Raw genomic sequence first — 23,004 nt, forward strand, 5'->3', positions numbered from 1 at the left:
CACTTCCACCTTAAAGGCATGTACTTATCTATTCGTTCAGTAAAAGTTAATAGTTTTACAAAATGTTCCTTCTCTAATAATACACAGGGTTTCAGTGGAAAGATTACTGCCTGTGAGTAAAGAAACTCACAGGAATCAGGGACAGACTAGAACACCTACAGCAATCATATGGTTTGGGATTCTCAGAAGCTTCAACACTTTCTCCCTCCCACAGCTTACACTTCCACAAAGCCTTTGATACAGATGACCCGTTCAGATCACTTCTGTACACAGACATCCTTACATTTCACTGCATCCCAGTGAACAGCAAAAGATAAGATGAAGGAACTATCTCATTTGACAGACTGACTCTGAAAGTATTCAGAGTAAGATTTTCTCTATCAAGAGATTATTCTACATTGAACCTCTGATTAAGTACCACCTTAGGACAACGCTAATTAAATAAGTCATCTATCTTCTATCAGAATACTCTAAAAACTAGTCAGAGAGAGTTCAATTGCTATCAAGTTCAATATTAAGAAAAATGACAGGCCTGCAGAAGTAGATGCATTCATTAAGGTGTCCAAGCATTGAACCAAACCGATCAACAGGAAAAAGCTGCTTCAGAGTGTAACAAGCTATGCCATAATACATAAAGACACTCCAAAGGAGGGTCCACAAGTTTCAACAGAGTAGTACTTTAGTAAGCCATCAGTGAGTGAGATAGTGAACTTACAAAGATCCCTAGAGTTCAACACAAAATAATATAGGAAAATATTAATGCTTCAAGAGTCGAATATGCAAGATGTTGAGAAGCACTTCGTTTATCTCAATTGCAGAAGTGAGCAGAGTATAAAATGCATTGGTCAAGGACAGAGGAGTCATAAGGCCTTCTCTTCTCCTTCAACCTAACATCACTACCATCAGCTTTTTCATGAATGCTGCCAGTACTTGTAAAGGGTTATGAAGCCCCTCTCTCACCTTTCAAGCAGATTGTGTAGATAACTGTGCGAAAGGAACATAAACTAATCCAGAGCTTAAAGACATGTACATTCATCATCCTGGAATTAAAATATGTTTTTATCTGCAAAGTTGCCTCAGGCACAGAACAGAGTTCCAGTTGTCCTCCAACAAGAAAAAAAAAAATAAAAAAAACCAACTAATATTTCTGCCTTTTTTTTTTTCTAAACAGGAAAAAAAAAACATTTTTGTGGTTAGAAATTGAAAGAATTTTAAAGAAATTAAGATAGAATAGCCACAGAAAATCTCCAACGTCTAACTGGAAACATCATAGCTAGTAGAAAATACACAATTTTGGTCTGTATGACACAGAACCTCTCCTCTGTTATGAAACTTGTTGGAAGATGATTTCCTGAAGTTAATTCCCACAGAAATATAGAACCCCTTTAAACTCAGATTTTATTTTTTAAATAGATGTCTTAAGCTAGCTAGAATCACAGCCCTTGTCCCTGACGAGGCTTCCAAAGAAATAGCAAACTCAGCTTGTAATTTTGTTAATTTTTTGTTAATCACAGCCTTCTTCTTTAATATCAACAAGAGGTCAAACCAGCTGAGCATAAAAGACCTCTCTAAGCACTTCTGCACACGCATTCAATGGCCAGTGGCTGAACAAGATTTAACAAGTCAAGCATTTCCTTTTTTCACTGTACAGCTGAGTCCGCACGCCGTTTTTACAAAAGCTGGCTGAACTACTTAAGTTCACATCTATTATCAAATTATAAAGTACTTGTCATTTTCCTAAAAAGTTCTTAGAATTTCTTGAAGTGCTGTGCCAGAATCACTGCAGAGGGTGCTGTGTTATTGCATGACAATGACAATCATTTGTGGAAAACTGCTCTCTGGTACCAGCAATGGCTCTTCAACAGTGATGCTGCCTGCCTGACACAGCTGGCTGGACCTATGAGAACCCACATCATCATCCTGAATGTGGCTGAAGGTACAAGTTCATGAGTACTCAAAACGTGAACAGCATCACACTGCAGAAATACTGTTGACAACTGTGATTTTAGCTAGCTCATGGTCATTACTTTGGAGATGGCTGATCTCACTGCAGCCTTTCAGTACCTAAAGGCAGCCTATAAACAAGAGGGGAGTCAACTCTTTCTAAGGGTAGATAATAACAAGACAAGGGGAAGTGGTTCTAAGTTGAAGGAGGGAAGATTTAGGGCAGATATCGGAGGAAGTTCTTTACTATGAGAGTGGTGAGGTGCTGGAACAGGCTGCCCAGAGGGGCTGTGGATGCCCCAACCTCGGGGGTGTTCAAGGCCAGGTAGGATGGGGTCCTGGGCAGCCTGGTTTAGCATTAAATGGGGAGGTTGGTGGCCCTGCATGTGGCAGAGGGGTTGGAGCTTGGTGATCCTTCAGGTCCATTCCAACACTGGCCATTCCATGGTTCTATGGCAAATAGGTGCTGCTGCATGATATGCTGTAACACATTATTTAAGACAAGCAACCATTAGAAAAGTACTTCAGCATCAACCAAACTTTCAGTTTTCAATAACACATCCATCTATTTCAGATGTTCTCACACTAAATAAAAGAAATAACTTGAAAGAAGAATTACCCTCACAAAAGGACCCCCATGCTCCTCTACTTTACACCTCCGATGTTCTTTGAGCTTGCTAGATTGACCTAGGAGGTTTTCTCTTCAAACATCAGTTTTCATCCATGCTTGCTTTTGAATCAGTGAACCCCAGGCTACAAGTCAGAGCCATAGCCAACATATTGTTTTAAGAGTTTCTCTCATTGTCCCACTGATTTGTTCTGTTTCATTTTGTATGAAACTATTCATTACGCCAAACTGTCAGGCAATGACTCCAATGCCCAGAAATTACAAAATTCACTTCAGATGCAGAAGACTGAGAATAGCTCACTTCAATGAATATTAATTTATTTGAGCAGTAATCTCTGATGGGAAAGAGTAAAGTTCAAATCATTGGTTTGAAGCAAATAAAGCAAGGCTGTTAAGCTGGCTATGTGTATTCAAGAGAAACAGTCCAACAGTGGATGATAGATACATACTCAAAGACAAATACAGGTACATTGAGTGGAAGCAGGGGAAAATTGTCAATTCCCTTGTCCTTGTAAAAAGGTACAAATTCAATAAATTATCATTTTCGGAACGCAGCTTTTTTTCTCCTTTCTCATCAGCTGCTGAACAGCACAAATTCACATCTACTTTAAAACTTTCTAATCTCCATTTGTTTGATCAGCTCTTTGTTTCCTGCAGTAAATACTTCCAATTTTTTCAGTCACCCTAAAAATTCTGATCTTTTGTATCAAACTCTCTACAACCCTATGGGTTTATTTTTTATTTTTTTCCCCAAAACCAGTTGATGGTTAATTACAAACTTTGAATAGCAAAAAGTAAATTACAGAATTCCTATAGAATGACACTTCCTTCTTGATACTTTTTCTCCACTTCTGATTACAGCTATAAATTGGGTACTTGGATACCTCAGCAATCTGCAATGATGATGAAATATGCTTGTTATATTAATACTGCTAACTTAGTATCTTTTAAGAGAGATAAATGGCTTCTGCCTCCAAAAAACAGTCCTACATATACTGACACTTAGTCTTACCTGTCATCTTGCTGTCCTTCTGCACAGCTTGAGGAGACTTCTCCAATGACCTTTCCAGTATTTCTGAATGTGATCAAACAACTTTGAGTGCGTGGCTTTATAAATCAACTTCCAGAGATCATTAATATTAAACAGCTCTCAATTTAAGGCAAAACCTTCCGCCTATGAGAACTCAACATTTATTTCTGCTATCTCCTCTAAGAGGCTGTGACCCACGACAATACTTTACCTGTTGCCTTACTGTTTCCTTATTTAATAGCCAGCTATGAGGAACCTTCACATACAGCTCCAAAACACAAGAAAAAACATTAAAATCAAACTAGAACATCAGCTATGTCATTAGTACAAACAAAACCCCTATCAGACCAGTGAGGCACAACTGTCTCTGTCACCAATACCAGTTAGTATTGCCAAGCATGCCACCAGTCTGCTGAGTCTGCTGCCATCATGTACTTCTAGCTGCAGGACCTTACAGCTGTAAGTGATGAAAATCACATAGGCAATGTTTTTTTCCTTAAGAGCTCCCAAGAATTTTCAGATTTTAAGAGATCACTTACAGAAGATTTCTTGGAAGCTACCCTTCAGTAACTTCATATCATATTGACCAATCTCCAATAAACTTGGAGACCCTCAAGTATACTGAGGGTTTCCACATTCAGGAAAAAGAGCCAGAGAGAAAACAGAGATTTTATTAATACTCACAGTAAATGAATGCAACTTGCCACACAGCAGGAAAAAAAGGGAAGGAAAAAAAAGACACTAAAAATATCATAACAGTAAGAAACGCATCAACAGCATTTAATGCCTTTTATTAGATGTTGAAAAACCACCTGGGTTTAGAACAGATTCTTGTTTCCTAATAAGCTTTAAATGTCAGATAGTTGTGGCATTCATAATAATCTACTCCTTTGTGGTGTTTGCTGTCTGAAGAGTAAAATCCATGTCACAGAATCACAGAATCACAATTGTAAAGACATTACTTTTAGCTAAAAAGTCAATCAATGGTCAGATATATAAACTTGTTGAAAACCATCCATTATTTCTGCTATTAAGTATTTTGTTAAAAATGTAACTTTTACTGCTATTTTATACCCGTTATCTGGTATAAAAAGTCAACAGAAAGAGACAATATCCTAAGCAAGCTAACATTTAATTCAGCTTCCACCTACAATAAATACATTTTTAGAAATGTGTATACTTTCAATGATATTTTGCATTTTAACTGATTTAAAATCATTTCAGAGGATTAAGGAATCCAATACTAATGATATGAGAGTTTCTAATGATGCTAATTAGTTTATTTTCCTGGAACTCTATAATTAATATCTCGTTGCCTCTCCAAGATGTTCACTGTTCAGCTGGTGTTACAAGATGTGGGTCACAGCACAGTGGAAGCACTTGAGTAGCATGAAGAGGTTACACAGCATGCTCCACAGAAAAGGCTCCTCACAGCAAAAAAAAATTGTTTGCAAAGCCATCTGAAATAATCACAACAGCCTAAGCCATTCTGTTCTCCAGTCCTATCCTGCATCTTTTTTTTCCTCTGAAACCAAGTCTCATAAATATGAAATGTAGAGCTTGTAATCTGTGTCAGATGACCTCAAGATTCCTCCCCAAAAACTTCAGAGGCTGATTCACAGATGTACTGGAACACACAACTCCTATTGCAATCTGGCGCCTTGGTATCTTTGAGAATCCGGGACATAGTCCAGAAAACCAAGAAATGGAAAAGAAGTATTACCACCCTTGCATCGTCAGAGACTGCAAGGTGACAGAAAAAGCAAAGCATGAGTAATAAAGGATGCTCTATCTCCTAACAGTAAAATTAGAGTTCATTACGATGCCTCAGACATACCAGCAGGTTAGAGAAAGCTCAAATCAGAAACCAGCAACATGAACCTGATAAGACCTCCATCATGATACCTCTTTTCGGCAGCCAAAGAGCATGGGAAGAGAAGAAAAAGAAAATTGTTTTCTTTCAAATTGTATTTCCCTTAGACAATGGAGCCTCATATTCTAGCTCAGACCTCTGTCTGATAAGTATCTGGAATGCTGTTGGTTCTTTTTTCCTCAAAACTGCAGACGTACAAATCTTGGTGGATGAGAAGTGACTTGTTTGTGCAAGTGGGCTGACAGCAGTTTAAGAGTGCTAAAAAAAAATTATAGGAAAAACTAGAACAAGCAGGATTATATGCAGCATCTTCTGTGGGGGGAAAAAAAAGCCAGCAGAAAACACAGGGTATGAGATAAAGCACACCCATGGTGGAAAAAAGAGCTAGGAAAATGCTTGGAAAGGGAAAAGAAAGTAGGACAAAGCATTAAAACATACAGAAACAGATTATGTTACCTACTGTAAGGAATAAAGAACTAACATGAAGGAAAACTGTGAAATACTGAGGTAAGATTCAGTATACCTTAGCCCAGCTTTTTAAGGAAATTAGTCTGATGCGGAAAGTGCTGGGGAAGGCTGGGGGTCCCCCATGTGTTTCCAAATAGCTCGGAAAATGGCTGGCTGAATTCAAACAGTTCTGACAAAAGGGTAGGAGATTTCAAAGGTAACTGCTTAAGAAAACATTAAGTTTGTGAAGTCAAGATGCTACGAGTGTTCCTGACTGTGGGAAAAGCTGCAGTATGCATTAAGACCTTATTAGACATTGCATGATCCCCCAAAAGCACAAGACTATAAATGTTTTAAACAAGGGGAAAAAAAAGAACCAACAAAACATCAGAGCTTACAAACATCCACATGATTTAAGAGAGAGAAAGAAGCCCTATCTTAAAATACTTCTCTCTTTCACCTGGGAAACAAGAAAGGCTTGGTAGCACTTGATGTAGCACTCATCACCACAAGCAGTCAGCACCAGGTGTCAAACGGCTCGTTCCAAAAGCAAGAATGCTGCAGAAAGTGGGGCATTTCCATCTATCTTTGGAGAAATCAGACTAAGAGAGGCAAAACAACCACAAGGAGAAACAGAGGTGGAAAGAGTGAAATGGACGAGAAGCCAGGTATTCCAAATCTTCCACCCACCAATGCAGGATGCCTTCATTCAGAACCAGCAGCATCCTCTACCAGCCCAAAACGGTTTTGAGAAGGTGATTAAAATAGAACACACTTCAGCATGCAGTAATCAGGGACACTTGTTCTTATAAACCATATCACTCTTCATTTGAAGCTGATCGATCCCTTCTTGAATCCAAAACACCCAGTTGGCAATCACTAAGGCTTAACAACAGCATCTAGACAGAAATAACAAGTGGCAATTCATCAGCTTTTTCAACAAAACCAGGTTTTAAGAGGAGCCACACATCTTATCCTTCTACTTCCTTCTACACTTACTTTTTCTGTAATTAAAGCATAATCAGGTCAGCATTTCGGATTCAAAAATGAGATGTTGTATCCGACTGCTAGCTGAAAATTAATCTTTTCTACAATGTAAGCAAATAGAAACTTTATTCAGCAAAGTGCTTGTGTGCTTACTGCCCTGATGGTACCAGGGCAGTTCCAGAAAGGCAACTAATTTAAACCAGCCAGCAATTCTCACAGGCTCTACAGTGAAAACAACCAGAATCTGAGATGATTAAATATTACCGGCGAGTGATCAGGGATGTTGGGACACAACATAGCTCAACGTGCTTAAGCAAAACTACCACGGCCCCATCAGCTGCACGTTCAGAATTGAGGACAACAAAGCAGAATTAGGCATTTTCAGCACAGTTCTGCAGATAAGAGCATCGCAGATCGACCCCGAAGCACTCGGAGGCGCACGTTCCAACTTCAGGCAGTACCCGGCATCTGCACGCCAAGGAAAAAGGAATGCACTCATATGGAATCGGTTAACGATGGCACCGACAAACCGGCGGCGTTGGAGGATCTACTTCTGCCGGCGCTGAGCGATGGGCACGGCGTGCCTCGCGGTTTCCCATGCACACCCGTCAGCCCCATCGATAGGTGCGAGCGGACAGCGGCTCGCAGCCGCACGAGTTCGCGGCAGCCCGCTTCAGCCTTCACAGCCGCAAACAAAGGAACGGGCTCGGCGTTAGAAACGCGGGGCTTCACCTGCAGCCCCACAGCAGTCAGTGTACAAAGAGGAGGCACGGCCGCGCTCCTAGCGCACGGCGAACACCGGAGCGAGGCACGGCGAGGGAACGCCAGCTGCCTTTTCTCTTCGCCCCTCACATCTCTTCCATCTAAATTGCTGAAAGCGGCCAAGTTGCATCGCGCACGCACAGCACTTGTTTGAGAGCGGGCAGCGAAGGAGCTCGGAGCGCCGCCGCAGCCGGATGTCAGCCCGGAGCCGCTCCAGCCCTGAACCCCGCAGCGCGGCCGCAGAACCCGGGGCCAACGGAGCCCCGGCCGCCCCCTCCCTCCATCCCTCCGTTCGCGGGGGCCGCGAGGGGCGCGGCGCTGGCAGCACCCTGGCCTGCGGCCGCCCGGACCCCCCGCTCCCCGCACCTGCCCGCGCTGACGTCACCGCCCGCACCGGGCGGCGGAGCAGCACCTGGCGGCGGACGCGCCCCCACCACCCGCGCGGCGCTTACCGACTGCTCCCGCGCGACGCCCCCGCCGGGCACCGCCGACTTCAAACGGCCGCGGCCATTCCGCGCGCGCGCACCACCGCTGAGGAGAGGTGGGCGTGAGGGAGGGCCACCGGCCCGCCGCCGCCGCGAGGGAGGCAGCGGGGGTGCGGAGCGACCCGAAGCCTTCACAATAGGCACGGGGCAGCGCGTGCGGGAGGAGGAGCCTGAGCCGGGGCGGGCGGCAGGCGGGAGGCAGGGCTGTTTACCCGGCGGCCGGAGCGAGCCGCCCCCGCCCGCCGCTCGGGCTGCTCCACGCGCCGCCGCCCCTCGTCCGCGCCGCGCCAGGGAGGCGAGCCCACCGCGCTGCCACCCCCCCCCCCCCCACGGGCGACAGGTGGTACGGTCCGGCCCGTCGCTCTCCCCCTCCCCCCTTCGACAGCCGAGGTGGGCGGTGCCGTCCATCGTTACGTATCAGAAGCCGGCTGCTGACGGCCAATCACGGGCAGGGGGCGGGGCATTCCGGGCCCGCGGCTGTCCCCTGGCGACGGCGGTAGTGGCTCGTCCCCCCTCTTCGTGGAGACGGGGACGGTTCGCTGTAAGCTTGGCGGCGCGGTGACTTGCGGGCTGCCCCGCCTGCCTGCTTGCCGCGGCCTAGGAGAGAATAAGCAGCAGGCCGCCCATAGCGAGCGGCAGTGGCGAAATCCCCGTCCCCCCGTCTCGAGCCGTTGCACAGCACCCCCATCCGCCCGGGCCGAGCCGCACTGCATGCTGGGTACTGTAGTCCCGCCCGGCGGTCCTGGAAGATTAAGAACAGATAGCAGAAGTGAGAGACGAAACCCGCCCTAGACACCTGTATATCCCATAAAGCACCGTGCTTTATACTATAAAACGTATTTAGAGTTTTACTGAGATACCGTTTACCAACGTCACTCCGCCCGACCCGCTCCCTGGGTAAGACCCACGACGAGAGCCACGTAGCTGCCAGGACCCGCCCGTCCCCGCCACCCCCGCGCCAAGATGTCGGCGGCCATCGCCGCGCTCGCCTCCTACGGCGGCTCCGACTCGGAGCCCGATTCGGAGCCCGAAGCCGATGCCGGTCCACAGCGCGCCGTCGTGCTCGCCAGCCGTGACGCTGTGCTGCACCTCCGGCCGCCGCCCGCAGCGCCCCCGGCTCTGCCCGTGGACGCGGCCCCGGAAGTGGCGGTGAAGGTACGGGAGCGGACCGAAGCTGAGCCCACCTTTGGGGTCCCGGACGGGGGGTGGGGAGGTGTCGGGGTATTGCTGCCGTCTGTGTGTGAGGCGGTGAGAGCTTGCCCGTCGCTCCGTCCGGATTTTTTTGTCGAATTCTTTTAGGGTTAGAAAGCTCTAGGCGGTAAAGAAGCACTGTTTTGAGTGCAGGTGACAATCGTTCTCTGCATATAGTTAGAGAAAAACAGCGAGTGAGGGGGAAAGCGGGGTTACAGTTCATGAGCATCGCTTTACTTGTGCAAGTGCTGTTTTGACACGAATAAGGGTCAAGTACTCCTTAGTGCACGGATAGGCAATACACGAGGAACTGGAAATGCGTAAGAAGAGATGCTTATAAGAGGGGAGACTGAAGGGTCACATAATGTGAATGGCAGCCACACATGACTGTGGTTCTGGCTACTGAGAATGTCAGTCCTAAGTATCCAGGTTCCTCACACCGATCCTAATCGTTGTACTTACTCCTTGTTGAGAATTATATCTTGACTTGCACAGCCTTCAGACTTGAACGTTAAAGACAAATGGATTCTTTGCTCTATTAGCAAGGTTAGCTCAATCAATGACAGTATTTTTTGGTTGTTTTTTTTTTCTTTACTGTTACTTAACCATGCTTATCAAATAGCCCTAAGGTGTGCAGGTTTGGGCACCTGATGGGACATAAAGAGGACACAGAAGGATGTAGAAAGACATGAAAGTATTAGAGACTGTCCAGAGGAGTGCTGTGAAGATGGTGGAAGATCTGCATGAGAAGGGACTGAAGTCCCTTGGCTTGTTTTGCCCAGAGCAGAGAAGGCTAAAAGGAAGCCTCACTGTGGCCTGAAGCTCCTCACTGGGACCTTGTCTGAAAAATGGCACTATAGAAGAACAGCATGGTTGAGTGAAGTTAGTGCTGCTTTGTGAGGGGTTAGGGAACAGGCCAAAACTGGGAGGGAGATGACTGAGGTGGAAAGTGTGACTCAGACCTATGAAATCTTTGATGGCAGAGGGGATTGAATATTTATTGCCTCTTCCAGCATAGCAGCTTTAAGCTAACTGGTAGGAGCCAGTTTTAAAACAAATGGGTGCAGCTCTTCAAGTGGCATGTAGTAGGGCTAATCCAGTGCCAAGGCATATTGCCTGTGCTAGAAGTTTACGTTATCACAAGTAGAGTCTGGACAAGTGCTTGGAGGAGATTTGATGAAGGAAGAGGTGTTAGTAGATACACAGATTGCATCAAGCTCACCGAGTCTTCCGTACTGCAAATAGTTGGAGACTGGGAGGGTACAGAAAAAGTATCCTCTATACCTGCCCTGTTCTTGCTTTCCTGGGGGTGCAGAGTTACTGTAGGGCTGCTGCTTTCTTTTGTGGAGAACATGGATAAATAAGTCAAGATATTTTCCTATCTGATCTCTATTGGTGTTTTTTGAGTAAGCATGACAGTGTTGTTGACAAAAGCTGTTTTGTGAAGGAAGGGGAGAACAGCTGCTATTAGCAGGGGCTGGGAGCTACCTTCTCTACAGCTGCGGTCACCCCAAGGTACAGCACATGGTAACAGGACATATATAATGTGGTACCCCCAGCTCCTACAGCAAGCGAGTGGAGAGTCACCACTTCTCCATTCTGTCAAGAGAATGGTGTTTCTTTCAGGGAGAAACCCTGTGATAAATAAGTGGGTCCTGTGAATTCCAGTTTGTGTCAGTTTGATTGTTGACATATGTGCTACTCTTGTCAACTCCTTGCTGGCAGTTGCATTTTCTGCAAAGGAGAAGGTCCGTTTCTCACTTTGTGTGTGAGATATGGCAGGTCCCTGCACTTGTGGTGGGAGCAGAGCTGTGCAAAGTGACTCCACAGTGACTGCACTGGCTGAGCAGACACCATCCTGTTGTGTAGCTTGAGGGATTTTTATGGATGTTTTTTCTTTAACCAGTTTTGTGGTGAGATTTGGTGCAGTTACGATAAGAAGCAGGTACCACCTCTATGCAGTATCTCTTGTGAACCACCCTCTTGGTATGACAAGCAAGGTTCTTAAAGCAACCAGTTCTGTGTACAGGACTTCTGACGCTGTTACGACTAACAGACTGAGGAGAAACACAGAATATGTTTGCCTAGTGAAAGTCTGATGATCTGGAGCCCACCTGCTGTTAGATATCCAGAGGCTGGCTAAGTATGGTGTCTATGTGTTGGCCTTTTTTTGGGGGGGTAAATTAAGAATGTTGTGTGAAGCACTCGAACACAGAGACTCAGTTACTTAGTCTTTAACATCAGCTTCTGTTGATACAAAAAAAAATTCATCTTATGGTTGCTTGCAAACTTGTGAATTAGGGAATTAAAAATGCTGAAGGAAATGTAGGGAATTACACATCCTGTGAAGAAATCAGTTTTACATGAAGTGTTGCAGTTACAACTATTGCTTTGGGAGATAATATTTATTCTTTGTCCAATCTGCGTCAGCTCAGGGTGAGACTTGGATGGGAACAGTTCCTTATTTACCTACAGTGTCTCATTCCCTGTTTTTAGGAGAAGGATGCTCAGCAAGTTGAAATCAACTGGGCTGAGCCACTGCAGAAACCGGAAGTTCTCTATTTAATGTAAGAAGGGGTTAGGAGTCTTAAGTCTATTTTTTTATTATCTGTTGGAACTCGTACTGGAACTGTAGGTGTCCAGAAAAATATAACTTCAAGGGAAAAAAGTAGACTTCATTCACATTTCTTAATGTTCTTTCAAATCTGTTTCTTGCCCAATTGTGGAGAGGAGAGGCGCACAGTCACTGTGTGACCATGGGATAGCAATAATGAAGTTTAATGACTTGTGGGGTGGTCTGTTAGGGACACTGACTTCTTTTAACGTGTTTTTGTTGTTGTGTTCTTTTCTATTTGTTGTCACAAAATATGTTGTACAGAATGCAAGGTGAAGAATATCTAGCATAGCTTAACAAAACTATTTGACATCTGCTTTTCTTGCCAGTCTAATTTTATTATTTCCAAGTCATTGGGATGAACATGTACTGTTAGTCATTTTACTCATTCACACGCACTAAGAGGTGGTAAGAACCAAATCTTTATGTTGGTGCCTTATTATAAATGTCATTCATCTCTTGTTAATAAATCTAAAAATGTATGGGAGGAGAGCACACTGTTTACCTGACAGGCCAAGAGATTTATGTAAGAATGGGTAAGTAACAAACTGCTTAAGCCCGGGCAACTTATGGTATGGGGCCTTAATTTAGTGCATTTTAATTTTAAGAAGTAAGTAAGCTAATTAAATTCTGTGCAGTGTCGACTGTACATTTTAGCTATTGGATAATTAACAGTGAATTTAGTTGGAAAGAAGGAAATGTGAGGCTTGTTGTCTAAAATGTCCAACAGAAAAGACAACCCACTTATATATCACAACTTCTTGCTTGGAAGATATGAAACCAAAAAGCTATGACTTTTGCTTCTATTAAACATCAAGTTTAGACACATGGTTGAAATTTGTCAAATTCTGCTTCTTAAGTACATTGACAGCTCTCACTAAACTTGAAGGCAGCCACATGCTAGCACAATGAGGATTATAACATTTGGCTGAAACTTAAAAACATTGTTGATTAAAGGAATTGTGAGTTGCACTAAGCAACATTATCTTATTACAAAGGAACAAAATGAGCTGCATCCATACTGTAGTTTGTTGCTTTTATTTAGGATTGTTCTTCAGGAATTTGATCTGCGTTTAAATCAAGGATATTTTTGTCTTGCAAGCCTATAAAAGAAACTTTTAACATGCATTTTCCAGATTTTTTTGTTGTTGTTGTTATTGTTATTACTGAACTATCTTGCATTTTACGAATCAAGTGTCTTTCATGGATTGTAATGGTTTTTTTTTTTATGGTACTCAGGTATATTTTTCCTGAAGGACTGGCATGTGCAAGGAGCCCATAAAAAGGAAATCTAATCTGGTTTACTATACTTATGCTTTAAAATCCCTTGTATTTCCCATGCTCTTATCTCTGCTAACTTTAAAGTGGCCACAGGATCTTTATGGTAGGATTTAGAGAGGGCACCTTGGCAGCAGCTAGACAGTCTGTGATGTCTGGGGAGCTGGAATGAAGCGCTTGCTTGTCTCTGCTTAGCTTCTGTATGCCTCTAGGTAGATTCCTTAGGAAATGCTGATGCTCCAGAGTTCAGCCATAAGTGCCCTTCCTCTGACAGCGTGTGATGTAGTGTTGTGGGATGAAACACAACAGAGAACAGGTAAAAGAGGAAAGCATTTAAGAATCAAAGCATTTTTATATATCTAACCAAATAACATCTGAACTATAAATCAACCTGATGTGGCAGAAGTAGCAGTAGTGTTATAAGAGACAAGGAGAGAGAGAACCTTAAGTGCTTCACTGATGTCATCTGTTCCATTTTTGCCTTGTATCAAGGGTGATACCTCTGTCATCTAGGCACACACTCATTTAAGTTGTATTTACCAAACTTCAGTAGATTAACAAGCTGCAGTTTCATTGTTTTCCTGTACTTGGCTTCTGTTAAGTTCTATAATCTGAATTATTTTTTTTTTTTGGCCAAATCATGTTGGTCAATTTTTTCTTCACGTCATATTTTCTTATGCCTTTGATTGTTCTTGATATTATGTTTTGGACCCTTTCCAGTAGCACGTGTGTCTTACATGGTATGTAGTGCCCAACGTTGCCACTGCACACAGCTGAGCATTTGTTACCTGCACCAAGGTAGGCAGAGAGAACGTGGGGACCTGGAGTTTGCAGCACCATTGGGTTATGTCTTTCAAAAAGTCATATTAAATAAAATATAACTCCTAGAACTTCCCACTTCCTCAATATCAGAAGGGCGAGTTCAGGTAAAATAAGGTATACCGGTGTGCCTTATGATCTTTGCCATCTGCAGAGGATGGGGCTTCTTGTTTCTGTTGCATCCTTTGCTTCCATAGAAAGAACACCCCCAGTGCAGCTTGCTTGCCACTTTGTCAGATGATTGGCGGTCTGAGTGAATGATGGTGGGTCTTGACACTGCACATGTTCAGTGCTTGTTACCTGACTGTTCCACAGTGTTGTTCAGACTGACATTTATCAGACCTTGACCAATAATTTGCCTCAATTAGGCTAACAATTCAGAATACGTTGTGTATTACTCTGTGGGTATCCATTGCTTAAAATACTGAGCAGGTGAAGCTGGGAGCTTGGGACGTGTTCAAATTGCCATATAACTTAAAGGGAGATGGCATCACAAAAAAGGCAACTGATCTCCTCTGGCAGCAGCACAATTGCAAATCATCATTTGGTGCTCAAAAGTACAGAAACTGGTGAGCATAGCTCTGAAAACTCTGACACATGCTTTGCTTTCAAGGCTCAGTGGTTTTCAGGCAGAAGGGATATGCCTGTGGTGGTCTCGGCGCGAACATATTGTGCAGCTTCCAAATGACTCAGCGCTGTTCCACCAGCAGTGAGGGAGAACCAGAATTGCTATAATCATCCAGCAGAGGATCAGCTTTCAAGACACAATCTGTTTCTTTTCTCATTTACCAAACGGCATGTAATAGGACTGAACATAGAGAAGGGAGGAGGAAAAATAGCAGAACGGAACAATTCTTGGCATTATTGCAAAACTGGATTTCTTTGACTTCTGAAAGAACAGGAAAAAAAACCCTATGCCTTAATTTCTGGAACCCTGGTAACTGTTTAAATGTCACTGATAGTTGGCCAGATACATTTTGCCATATTATCAACATTATTCATCTTCAGATAAGACTGGTGGATAAGACCTGAAGTCTACCTGGCAGAGCAAAACCTCCTCGGGCTGTAGAACTGTGCAAGGAAATAAGAGTGTGTAGGTATTGTAGGCTGGGAAATGGTTTTGAAGTGCTCCTATTCCAGCTGAGTGTGGAGGTGTTGTCTGTCATGTTGCTGAATGACTGGATTAGGCCTGCTGTGCTGTTTCTGGCTAAGTTCACCACATTTGAACGTCAGGGCTGTGAATGTGGCAGGAGCTGTTTTATATAGACCCAGTAACTCAGGAAGTTTGTGGGACAACAGAAATGAGGTCAGGCAAAGAGTGGCAGTGCTATGGCTCCAGTGGGAGAAGCACAATGGCTGTGACGTGCAGATACGTTTGGATCCTGCTGTAGCTAAGCACTGATGAAATACTGATGCTGAGCAACCTTCAGGATAATTGTTAGGAGTATTATGAATATACAAGCACATTATAAATACCTTTATTCTGGAATAAAGATGCAGGAAGCAATGCTTGTAGCAATGCCACAAAATAACATTCTCCTGTGTGAAATTTAGCCCTTAATTGGGGGATGAGGGAAAACAGCATCAATTTAGGCTCAAAGTAAATGAGCCTTTGTAGAACTCTTTGAAGCCAAATCTTTTTGAGCGCTGCCACCTAATCAGACTTTGCTTTCCCATTTTATCTCTTCTTCTCTACTTCAGCTGTGTGTGCACTTCTGAGTTTTTCTCTTTGAGTTGTTAGAGAAGTTATGCTTCTGGTTAGCCCCTCTTTTTTCATCTGTCAAGTTAAATTGTTGTCTCAGCAGACTTGGAGACATGTTTTAAAACTGAAACTGGGTTACATTTATACCTTTTGGTAAAAATGTGGGGATGAGAGGTTGTTGGATTATCTAAAACTTGCTGTTATATGTGTTTGCTCTGATGTCTGATTCTTTTTTGGGGGGCTATTTCTCAAAGCAGTTACTTGTGACTTCTGCCATTTTCCTTTTGTAAAAATCTATCTTTCACACTTTGATATCAAATTGGTGACCATTTTACCTGACCCTTCTTTAGAAGGTCTGGCTTTCAAACATCCTGGGTGAAAGAAAGCTTAGTTCTAATCTTGCTACTGTCTTTAAAGTGTATGCAATAAATCTTTTTTTTTTTTTTTTTTTAAGGAAATAATATACTAGTAGCCATGTAAGATTTATGTAAGTGTTTCTTTTGCAATTTTTCTTTTCCTTTTTTTAAATAGTGACTGTGGCCAAACAGTGTTTCTCCTTCTATAGCACTAAAAGCATCCACCTGAAACTCAGCATTAATTTGGTCTGAAATGGAGTAATACACATTTTAAAATCTGAATATGCAAAATGATGTTCTTGTATGTCTGTTTTATTTCAGGAAGATGTGGAAACAGGAGTCCATCTTGATCCTGCTATTAAGGAAGTTCAGTACAATCCTACTTACGAGACCATGTTTGCACCTGAGGTAAGAAACAATGCTGGTATTTACAGCAGAAATTTATTTCACTTAGAGGCTCTGTAATTCTCATGTGGAAATCAAATAAGACATATTTTCTTTGAATGCCTGCTCTAGTTAGGAATCTAGTTTGTGCAAACTGTAAAAAGATTATCCATAGATAGGTACATAGGTGCTAATTTTAATTTTGAATTTTAATATTTTGCGGAAAACTGTTCTAAGAAATAGTGATTGTCAGGATGAGAACTTTAAAGTTAAGGCTTGGAAAACATAAAAAATATTGAGTAAAACAAACAGCATTGAAGTAGTCTCTTACTGTTTTCACATTTTTCCTATTTACTCATCACGTCACTTTGCAAAATAAATTGTTGTAAATCTAGCAGATATATTGTTTATAAGGTTTGAAATCAAACTCTTAGTTACTTCCAGTACAACTATTCGCATCCACTGTTGTTTCAGTAAGTTAAGATTTTCTAATGTGTAGGGTGGGAAACCACTTTAGGCTGAAGTTGGATAGCCTAGTGCTGTGTGAACCACTGTTACTGTTTTGTAACTGACAGGATTTTATAACTGACAGCTATCCAAAGGATGAAAACAGCTGTTCAAGCATTTAACTTTTTTGCAGTATTTAACTTCTTTGTACAGTTTGCCTGTTGTAAGATCAGAGGCTAGCATTCCAGGTAGATAAAAGCCTGCCTGTTCCTTGAATTATTCATGCTAAGATGACCCTGCTTCAATGTAAAATTTCTGCATCGTTTGTACTTCACGTTTAGAAAACATTTTGTGGAACCATATAAACTAATCCTTTCCTAGCAAGGTAGCAGTTTGCAACTTCCAGCAGGTCATTTCAAATCCATAAAGTATGTGGGGGAAAAAACACTGATTTAAAATTAGTACAGTCTTACCTTGTGTGTTAGAGAAGCCTAATGTGGAACAGTCTCAGGTGGCTGTGAATGTGATTGACAAGCACAGTGCTTACATATAAATGTAGTTTGATGTTAATCTGTGTATTGTGTGTGTTTGCATTCATGGTTTCAATACTTTTGCTCGTCTGTGGTATGTTCAGGAAGCCTTTAGCATTTGTCGTCTTGCAAGAAAAAAGCAAGGCAGAGTTTCATAAGTGTTTATTCTAGAGTAATACAACAAGTCCCTAGTTGCTTTTTACATGCATGAAAATGTGAAGTGTAATTTCTGTATGAGCTACAAGAGTTTTATAGGACTTGTTCCTTATAAGGAACAGTACACTGTTGTTTTGTGTTCTGAATGTGCTTGAACTGACCACATAATGAATAGAAATCTTTTGTGTCAAGTAGCTGGTACTGATTTGTCTTCTGTAGTGGTAATATAGGCTAGAAAGTTCAATCATAAAATAGGCTGTTCAGGCTGTGATAGTGATTTAAGACCGATTCAGTGGACTTAAAGGAATAGAAACTGAAAACTGGAGTGGCTTATCATTACCTTTTTTGAAAGACATAACTATTCTCCCCGTTTTTTGTGTTTCTGTTTTGTTGTTGTTTTTGTTTGCTTTTCTTTCATGCATAAAAATAACAAATTAGTAACTCTGATTTACTTCTTTTAATGTTATTGGTGTAGTTTGGACCAGAAAACCCATTTAGGACTCAGCAAATGGCTGCACCTAGAAATATGCTCTCTGGATATGCAGAGCCAGCTCACATCAATGATTTCATGTTTGAGCAACAACGAAGGACATTTGTCACCTATGGTAAGTCCTTAACAGTGGAGTCCGTGTGGGGAAAAGTCTTTGATTGAGAATCCATATTGCTGTAGATCGTAGTATTTACTTGATTGATCTCATTTTGTAATTCCTTTTGAAACTGTAGTCAAGTACACAATCTTCTACAGAAATGCTCTTAATGAATCCCTTTGTTAGCTGAATCTATGTGGAGAAAACAAATCAAAATTCCATGTTTTCAATGTGAGAAATAATTGAAGATCTTTTATGCAAATAGATTTCTTCATGTGATTCTAACTAAAGGTAGTTTCTCACAAAGCAAAAAAAAAAGCCATATTAAGGTGTATAGTTCTTCAGTGGTTGCTTGTAGATGCAAGTTGGATGGATGGGGATTGGACTAAGCGAGAGTGCATTTGCTGGAGTGTTTCTAGCACAGACATGACCAATGATGTGTGGATGGTCACAGTTGCTTCTTTCTCATCTTGAAGAATCTTTTCACTTGTAATCTGTTGCATTTGAAAAATGAAAGATTGAGTATTGGAGGAGTTTGAGTATCAAATGAATAAGCTTGTTATGGATTGTATGAAAAATGTGTTTTCTTATGAGGAAAATACTGAAAAGCATGTATTGTAAGCATTCTTTTGGTCACATTTGAAGGAATGAAACCACAATGTATTGACATAAAACTGCGATTAATTTTCTTCTTTGTTACATTATAAGTTTTTATTTCTGTTTTTCTTTAAACTTGACTGCAAATGCTTGTCTTGCAACATAAATGTTTGTTTTCAGGTGAAGTCTGACTTTGTATTCTTCAAATTCAGTCTACTAAGCAAGTTCTGATACTTGCTGTGTAGGTTATAGTGTCACAAAAGTCAACTTGGGGGCACGAAAAACCTTGTGGTTTCCTTTTTTATTTGTATTTGTACTCTGAAGAGTATTCCCTGCAGACTCACGTCTGAAAAACTCCTTCCTTTATTGCTAGAGTCAGTGGGAGCCATGCCTATGCCTAAACTTGGAAGAAAAAAATTACCTGAAGTCAGAGACTATAACATACTCAGTTTCTCTTTGTATTTGAATTTTATTAGAGATAATCCTGTAAATGCTAAATATAAAATATTTCATTTTACATTTATATATTTACACAATTTTAGCTAATAAGTACTTCTCAGTTGTTAGGATGTAGAATGTAAGCAAAATGAAGATATTAAGAAATGGATGTCTCCTTCTGTAGCGTAGATTTAAGTTACTTTACTGCAATTTTGATGTTAGAAGTTGGCAGGCGGTGCAGGTAGGAGCTTACTCAGGGTCTGAGCAGGTTGGTTTTTGGTCACTGAAATTAAACGTTGCACGGTGTGGGTTGTGCATTTTGAGTGCGCTTTAAATGCATATTGGAAAAATGGTCTGTTGGATATGCTGTTGGTTTGTTTTTTGGGGGGGCAAGCATTGCAAAGTTTAGTTTGGGGGAGAGTAAAACTAATAAAACTGCCCAAAGCTCTTGCTGTTGATTTATATTTGTATAGTGCACAGCAACTGCTTTAGAGGCTTTGTTACATGAGTATAAAAATATTCTTCAGACTGATAACACTGGCAAGTGTGCAACTATCATATTAGCTTTCTAGAAATGTTCAGCAGATAATGATCTCACTACAGTGAAAATAGAGCTCTGAAAAGGCTGAGATAGTTTAAATTGCAAGAACTAGCCTTGAGAAGCTAAAGTTCAAACTAGAATGTGCAGCAAATGATCGTGTTTTCTTGAGTCACTAGAAGGTTTTTTGTGAGCTATTTAAAAATAGTATTTGTTTAAGTTGTCAAAAAGTTGTCTTTTAAAAACATTGACATTCTCTTTTCCATTTCAAAAGGAGGTGATAAATATCTTCTTGAAAAAGACAAGTACAGAAACACAAGTATAGTTGCTGGGCATAAATCTAATTCATTTGTATTTGTAATGACTAAATCTTAGCATATCATTAGAACAGAAAGTAAATTTCTCAATTGAAAACTGGAGATCTGGAGAGCCCTGGACCCTACTAGGCTGCTTGATGGCATTGTGCTAAGGCAGGAGGCCTCATATCTGCAATGGCTAGCATGTAAGTTATCAACACCCGTAAATGAAGGACAACTGTGGTACATGACGGAGAAGCTGATAAATGAGATCATGTATCCAAAACAGCTCAGTGCTGCAGTGTCTGCACCTTTTTATGGGGATTTGTTGTTGTCCTTTCTTACTATTTTAAGGAAGGTGGCTTTTTTAATTTTTTTTTTTAAAGGTAGTTTTACATATCATCTTGAAAGGTAATGTGTCTTAGGTGGGAAACCTCTATATTAGTCACAGACAAAGCCCAGGTATGTTTTGGCAGTCTTTCCCATGTACTTCTGCAGTAAATATTTCCAGTTGTAAGTGCTTTATCTGTGTCACGCTTGCATAGGTCAGAATGTCCATGCTGTAGCTGAAGAAAGGCCAGAATCAACCTCAGTCAAGATCCTCTTAGACAAGAAGGCAACAGTGGATACCTAAAGAGGAACGAGAGAAAGAGGCAAACAAGTAGTAGTATATCTGTGTTCTTTTTTGTTGATCAGTTGACCATGTAAAGATATGGGGTGTTTTCAAAGTGTCTTTGAGGTACCCTGTAATCAGTTTAACTCAGTTTCATAAAGATATCAATCATTTACTGTGAGGGTGGTGAGACACTGGAAAGGTTGCCCAGTGATGTTGTGGATGTCCCCTCCCTGGAAGCATTCCAGGCCAGGCTGGATGGGGCTGTGAGCAACCTGGTATAGAGGGAGGTGTATTAAGTCAGTTTTAAGTGAGAGTTCTTATGCTGGGATTTGGCTTTAGATCTCTTGGGTGAACACCATCTGGTCCTGGGTCTTACCACTCATCTGACTCTTTAGTCTCCTGACATTTCACTCTGAGGTAATACTTTGTCATGTTACCTGTAAAGAAAGGTTCTAGAACAAGAGCCTTCCCAGACTCCTCCATATAAAGCTGCTTTGGTTCTTGGTTTCTCATGTATTTGGATGCAACTTCAGCTCATTGAAGAGCACTTTCTAGTAGTTTCTTTTTACATACTGTGCTGTTCAGTTGTGCTCACTTCCCTCTCATCTCTTTTAAGTTCTTTTAATAGCTGGCAGGCAGTAGTTCTTTTTCTCCAACACACTGTCTTTGAAATGTCCCTGCATTTAGAACAGGCTCTATCCTTTGGGGCTTACTTTCTGTTCCTTTCTAAAATCTTCTCTGTTTTGTATAGCTCTCCTGGTTTGAGTTTAAGATCATTGTAGTAAATGTTTTCATTTCAAATGCTTCTTCAAAAATGTTGAATTATTTATTTATTCTACATTGTAGTCACCTTTAAAACATGTATCCTTAGTAAAAATGTCCTAAAATCAATCTTCTCACACTGCTCAGCTGACTTACTTTCTTGTGAATCTCTAAAATGACTGCTTCGCGGGGCAGGTATGTTGTGTAAGAATGTTGTGGTTCTTTGCCTAGCACCTTTGTTACCATCTCATGATTATTGTCTTTTCTGGCTGAGCAGTCAGTGACGATATCCTGGCAATTTTACTTGCCACTACCTAAGCCTGGGATTTCAGTCCAAAGGATTCTCTAATGCTTGTTAGCGCTATTAAATTGTTAATCTGAATTGGTTTTAACCACTCTTCACCATGCGGCGTGTTTTTTCCCTGCTGTTGAGACAGTCTTATTTTTACATGCTTGAGAGTGCTTTCTGTACAATTATTAGGCAGTATTGTTCTACCAATTGTGAATTCTGAATTTAGAGCAAGATGTTCAGATTTCATTGTTTATTATGTTTTAGCTTGTGCTGTTTTCTGTGCATGTCAGATCTTCTTATTCTACGGGCCCAGTTTAAGTAGGATCCTGTGCTTATTGCTGTCCCTCTTATCTGAGTTTTCAAATTTCTGTGCTACATCTTTTGCTTGAGGATGTATCTTAAATTTAAGTTTTTGTCTTATTCCAGATTGCTTATGTTTCTTTAATTGTTGCTTTTCCCCAGCTATTTAATCACAAAGTGCTCTTTGATTTTTCACAGAATGCCCCGTCCCTGGAGGTGTTCAAGGCCAGATTGGATGGGGTCCTGGGCAGCCTGGTCTAGTATTAAATGGGGGAGTTTGTTGGCTCTGCATGTGGCAGGGGCGTTAGAGATTCATGAGCCTTGAGGTCCCTTCCAACCCTCACCATTCTGTGATTCTGTGACAATGCCAGTAACCTGCTTAAAATAGATAAAACCTACTCATCTTACTAAGGTTCACTTCATTCCAGAAACTTGGGAATGTATTATTGGCACAAACACTGGAAATGTTTTCCAGATTGGGTTTAAAGATTGCAGTTTCTGTTTGCAGTGAGCAACCTGTTGGGAATGATCTGCCTTTCCTTCACGTGTTTGATACAAATTCAAAAATTCTGTAACCATAATCAAGTCACTGCTCTGCAGCCCATGGAAAACAGGAGAGCATACTGAATGCACTTCTCAGATCTCTGACAGATACAGCTGACTTCAGCTTCTTTATCAAGAATGTCTCTATGGTACCAGCACTTAGCAGTCAGAATTCTGTCTTTTAAGGCAGAATGCTGTAGTTCAGCCATATAACATGCCATAGCAAACGTCAAGTCTTAGACTTGGTTTGGTTCTCTATTTTTTCTTCACAATGGATCTGCAAGCTGTCATTTTACCCCTGAACTAAGGAGGTTATTTGTAATGCAAGCTTGCTTCTCGTATCTTTCAGACTCCCTGAAAGTTGTCAGGGGATGCACAGGTCAGGTATCTACAGAAAACACC

At 41.7% G+C, this 23,004-nt stretch overlaps 2 protein-coding genes across 6 annotated transcripts in view; one reads left to right on the top strand and one right to left on the bottom strand.

Moving 5' to 3' along the window:
* WASF1 (WASP family member 1) overlaps nt 1–8,432 on the bottom strand; it is a 79,198-nt gene extending 70,766 nt beyond the window's left edge. For all 5 annotated transcript variants that reach the window (XM_052685772.1, XM_052685739.1, XM_052685759.1 and 2 more), the window contains exon 1: nt 8,124–8,432. The gene's annotated coding sequence lies outside the window, so the exon portion shown is untranslated. The remainder of the gene's footprint in view (nt 1–8,123) is intronic.
* Nucleotides 8,433–9,083: 651 nt separating this feature from the next.
* CDC40 (cell division cycle 40) overlaps nt 9,084–23,004 on the top strand; it is a 35,975-nt gene continuing 22,054 nt past the window's right edge. Inside the window, exons 1-3 of the mRNA XM_052685724.1 lie at nt 9,084–9,311; nt 16,438–16,524; nt 18,109–18,238. Of these exons, the coding sequence (XP_052541684.1) occupies nt 9,120–9,311; nt 16,438–16,524; nt 18,109–18,238 (409 nt within the window). The 5' untranslated portion in view covers nt 9,084–9,119. The remainder of the gene's footprint in view (nt 9,312–16,437; nt 16,525–18,108; nt 18,239–23,004) is intronic.

This window comes from Tympanuchus pallidicinctus, unplaced genomic scaffold (assembly GCF_026119805.1).
Source record: "Tympanuchus pallidicinctus isolate F22 unplaced genomic scaffold, pur_lepc_1.0 scaffold1, whole genome shotgun sequence".
In the NCBI taxonomy this organism is placed as follows: domain Eukaryota; kingdom Metazoa; phylum Chordata; class Aves; order Galliformes; family Phasianidae; genus Tympanuchus; species Tympanuchus pallidicinctus.